Source organism: Trichechus manatus, unplaced genomic scaffold (genome assembly GCF_000243295.1).
Source record: "Trichechus manatus latirostris isolate Lorelei unplaced genomic scaffold, TriManLat1.0 scaffold00244, whole genome shotgun sequence".
In the NCBI taxonomy this organism is placed as follows: domain Eukaryota; kingdom Metazoa; phylum Chordata; class Mammalia; order Sirenia; family Trichechidae; genus Trichechus; species Trichechus manatus.
Window position 1 is genome coordinate 2,987,690 of NW_004444180.1, and position 2,981 is coordinate 2,990,670.

Below are 2,981 nucleotides of genomic sequence, written 5' to 3' on the forward strand. Positions count from 1 at the left end.
CCTTTCCCGGCTACAGGATGGCTCCGGGTCTCCCTGTACTGTCCCCTTCCCGGACACAGGATGGCTCCGGGTCCCCCTGTACTGCCCCTGACCCATACCTGGAAGGAGCCTCCTGTAGGGAAGGAACGTATCTAAAGCCTTGAATCTGGGCACTTGGGGTGCTGAGGGCCACTGGGGCGTCCTCGCCTCTCCCCCCTTTTGGTGGACACAGCCAGGAAATATATGTTTTTTAAGAACCGTGAGCTCGTACTGTGTTTTTCAGTTCGTATTTAACAGTATAGTGTTCTTCACGTCTTTATACTTGTATTTCTTCGCTTACGTTAAAGTCTTGATGGCCGACACCAACAGACTTATTTGCTTTGTCCCACAACGTACCATTGGAACACCGCAATTCCGACATTACTACTAACAATAAAACTACTGAATGACGTTTGATCCCGTGCACACTTTCTGTTGTTGACGATGCTGACTTGTGACTCGGGAGACCCCATGGGTGCAGAGTAGAAAGGTTCCACAGGATCTTCTTGGCCATCATCTTTACGGAAGCAGATTGTTTGGCCTGTTTCTTCCACGGAGCTGCTGGGTGGATTTGAACCACCAACCTTTTGGTTACCAGTGCAAACCGTGTGTACCACCCAGGGACCTTGTGTGCACATTTCTGACCTTACGATCCACAGACGCTGAAGGTAGGAGCCCGTGCCACGCCCTCAGGGCAGCCTGCTCTTCTGTGAGGGTGGGTTACCAGCGTGACCTCGTCTCCTGGCCAAGCTGCTTTCCCACACAGCTGCAGCCCTGCTCCCAGTCCCACCCCCATTCCGGAGCCTCAGACTCCCCCCTACAGGTATGTCGGGGTCACCTCCTCTCACACGTGGGTGGGCTTTGTGACGGCTTCTGCGAACAGTCAGGTGGAAGTCATGCTCTGTGACCTACGAGGTCAGACCCTAAAGGCCACACAGCCTCTGCCTGCTCTTTCTCCCGGACACGTGCTGCTAGAGCTCCGGGCTGCAGTGCAAGCAGCTCTGCTTCCCTGACGCCACCATGCAGGAGGCGCTACATGGCCAGGAGGCTCAGGTGGGGCGTGCCCACCTTTGGGCGACTCCAGCGCCAGCCTGAACGATGGTGACCGCCTGCGAGGCCCTGAGCCAGACCCGCCGGTCGCACCCAGGTGACTCCAGGCTCGCGAGAGTTGTCAGTAGGAAGGTGGCTGTTTTCAGCCCCTCAGTATTCGGGTGGTTTGTTTCGCGGCAACAGGCTGCCAGGACAAGGCTGGTTTGCTGTTTCAGGGACTTTTTCCTCGCTGGTTTTGTGACTTTTTTGGCACAGAGACAGCACTGTGCTGTGTGTGTGGTGTGGGCATCCCCAAGCCCACCGACAGGCACCAAGGAGGTCCCTTTCTGGCTCCTCATACGCAGCCTCTCCCGCTCGCACGCCCGTCGGTGTCCTACAAGGACAGTGCCCCACAAGCGGGGTGCGCGGACAGAGGGCAGCTGCAGCCACACCAGAGACGCCGAATCGTGCCCCAGGGTCGTGTTGCTTCCCGATTCCGTCCTCCACATATGAGAGCCAAGGGTGCTTCCAGAACCAGCCGGCCCACAACGGTGACGTGATCCCATGTGATCCTTGTCCCGAGGGCGTCCTGCCTGGCACCCAGCTCTCACAGGCACACCAACCTCAGTCCAGGTGGGGGTGGGGATTCTTAACCCAGGCGGGTAAGAGCGTGTGAGCAGCATGGTGAGGACGTGCCCCCAGCCCCGGGAACGTGCGCACCCTCGTCCCGACCGCTGCCCGTGCAGCTCACGGTGGTCCTGGGCAGCTCGCCAGGGGCTGTCCTGCTGAGCCGCCCTTTGCTGCCACCCTAATGCTGACTCGGATTTAGTCATGAGCAGCAGAGAGGGAGACAAGCAGCTTTTGTTTGGGGCGCCAGCAGGTTCTGCAGTCTGAGCCTGTCTTTTTCCTGCCAGAATGCCTCCCAAAGCGCCCAGACACCAGGGATTAGCCGACAGCCACCAGCGCGGGAGAGGAGTCCCTGGGCCCGGACGGCCACAGTGACCTGCTGACCAGACGATGCAGCAGGCCGCAGGCCCGAGGAGGGCTGAGCGGGCAGGGCGGACGGCAGAGAGGGTCGGGCTGAGCATTTAGAAGAATTTATTACCCACGTCTCCAAGCCAGGGGGATATGGGTCCACTGGGGCAGGTCCTTAACTTAGGGCTCGAGGACGAGCGTAAACATGGTGACGCACAGGCCTGTCACCACCGAGGCGTGGCACGCGAGTCCCCCACCCGCTCACTGCACGCTTCCGTTCTGCACCGTCTGCAGGTACTCCTGGTGGAGCTTCTCCTGAGCCTCAAAGAGCTTCTTCAGCTTCTTGGCCTGGCCTTTGCTCAGCTCCTTGCCCTCGGCGTCATGCGTGGGCAGGCCCTGGGGGGTAGAGACGGAACTCATTTCACCACAGGCAGTCAGCCCTAGGAGGGGGCACGGATGGCCGTCAGCCCCGGGAGGGAGGAGGGGAGCGTGGATGGCTGTCAGCCCTGGGGCAGCCTGGGCACCTCGGGCGGGGGCCGCTCTGGGCTCCTTGGGCAGGGGGCTGGGCGTGTCATGGGAGCACAGAGCCTAAAGCGGCCTCAGTGGAGCTGCCTTCCTTGAACTCTCAAATGCGACTCTGCCCGCCCCAGCTGGTGGTTCCCGCCACCCCAGCCTAACGTGGTCCCACAGAGCCCTAAAGAAGAAAAGTAACTCTCACAGTGTCATCAAACTTGGAGTATTTGTCGCTCTCTGATAGGAACATCTTGCTGGGTGGGATCCTCATCTTTGCTAGCTTTGCCGCCTGGAATGCACGAAAGAGACAGCTCTCGCATCTGCCACTGCCAACGTTGCCCTCACACGGGTGCTGAGACGGGGAGAGGGACCACCGTGCCCGCCCACCACCAGCCCTCACACAGGGGCTGAGACGGGGAGAGGGACCACCGTGCCCGCCCACCACC

General features: G+C 60.1%; 1 protein-coding gene across 2 annotated transcripts in view; it reads right to left on the reverse strand.

Annotated features, from left to right (window-relative positions):
- Positions 1 to 2,159: 2,159 nt before the first annotated feature.
- Positions 2,160 to 2,981, reverse strand: part of CARS1 (cysteinyl-tRNA synthetase 1) — a 44,741-nt gene continuing 43,919 nt past the window's right edge. The window contains exons 20-21 of one of the 2 annotated variants that reach the window (XM_023724393.1): positions 2,741 to 2,824; positions 2,160 to 2,418 (exon numbers count right to left, since the gene is read on the reverse strand). In XM_023724393.1, the coding sequence (XP_023580161.1) occupies positions 2,284 to 2,418; positions 2,741 to 2,824 (219 nt within the window). In that variant the 3' untranslated portion in view covers positions 2,160 to 2,283. The remainder of the gene's footprint in view (positions 2,419 to 2,740; positions 2,825 to 2,981) is intronic. The other variant, XM_023724394.1, reaches the window with a different exon arrangement.